This window comes from Pundamilia nyererei, unplaced genomic scaffold (assembly GCF_000239375.1).
Source record: "Pundamilia nyererei isolate P.nyererei 1_Seehausen unplaced genomic scaffold, PunNye1.0 scaffold00068, whole genome shotgun sequence".
Classification (NCBI taxonomy): domain Eukaryota; kingdom Metazoa; phylum Chordata; class Actinopteri; order Cichliformes; family Cichlidae; genus Pundamilia; species Pundamilia nyererei.
In genome coordinates, this window is record NW_005187469.1 from 2,344,445 (window position 1) to 2,344,956 (window position 512).

The window sequence follows — 512 nt, forward strand, 5'->3', positions numbered from 1 at the left end:
CCCCCCCCCCCCAATGTTCAGCACAAAGATACGCCGATGCACAAAGCACAGATGTATCACTGTTCTTGCTGTGTTTCTTTGTAAGTCTAACTCACAATCAGATTGAAGTCTAGTCCTTTAGAAGCAGCGATATCTTGGCAGACCTCTGCTGTCTTTCGAAGGACTGCTATTCGTGTGATTTCACGGTGGGTGAAAGAATTCGAGTTGAAGAGTGGTTTAAAGCTATGAATAAGACCTGGGAGGGAGAGGACCAGCACCACCAGAAGCATGACTGACTGCCTGGTAGTCATTATTGAGCAGGAGGGTAGGATGGTACTGCTGAAAGAAAAAGAAATCCTGATGTGAATGTTTACACTAGTTTTATGTTGGTTTTAGCAACATAATTTTTTCTGCCAGAAACCAAAAACAATATATCTTGATGCATGCCCAATCATCCAGGTAAGTAAATCCCAAAAGGTTGTTTCTGTTCATCTGGATGTAGTGTTTTCAGTGGGAGAATAGTTTTGTGAATC

The 512-nt window shown here is 42.4% G+C and overlaps 1 protein-coding gene across 1 annotated transcript in view; it reads right to left on the minus strand.

The window, feature by feature from the left end:
• The window catches only part of LOC102196837 (von Willebrand factor A domain-containing protein 7-like), a 2,834-nt gene extending 2,544 nt beyond the window's left edge, over nt 1-290 (minus strand). Inside the window, exon 1 of the mRNA XM_005736336.1 lies at nt 92-290. Coding sequence (XP_005736393.1) covers nt 92-290 — 199 coding nt within the window. The remainder of the gene's footprint in view (nt 1-91) is intronic.
• Between the last annotated feature and the right edge of the window lie 222 nt (nt 291-512).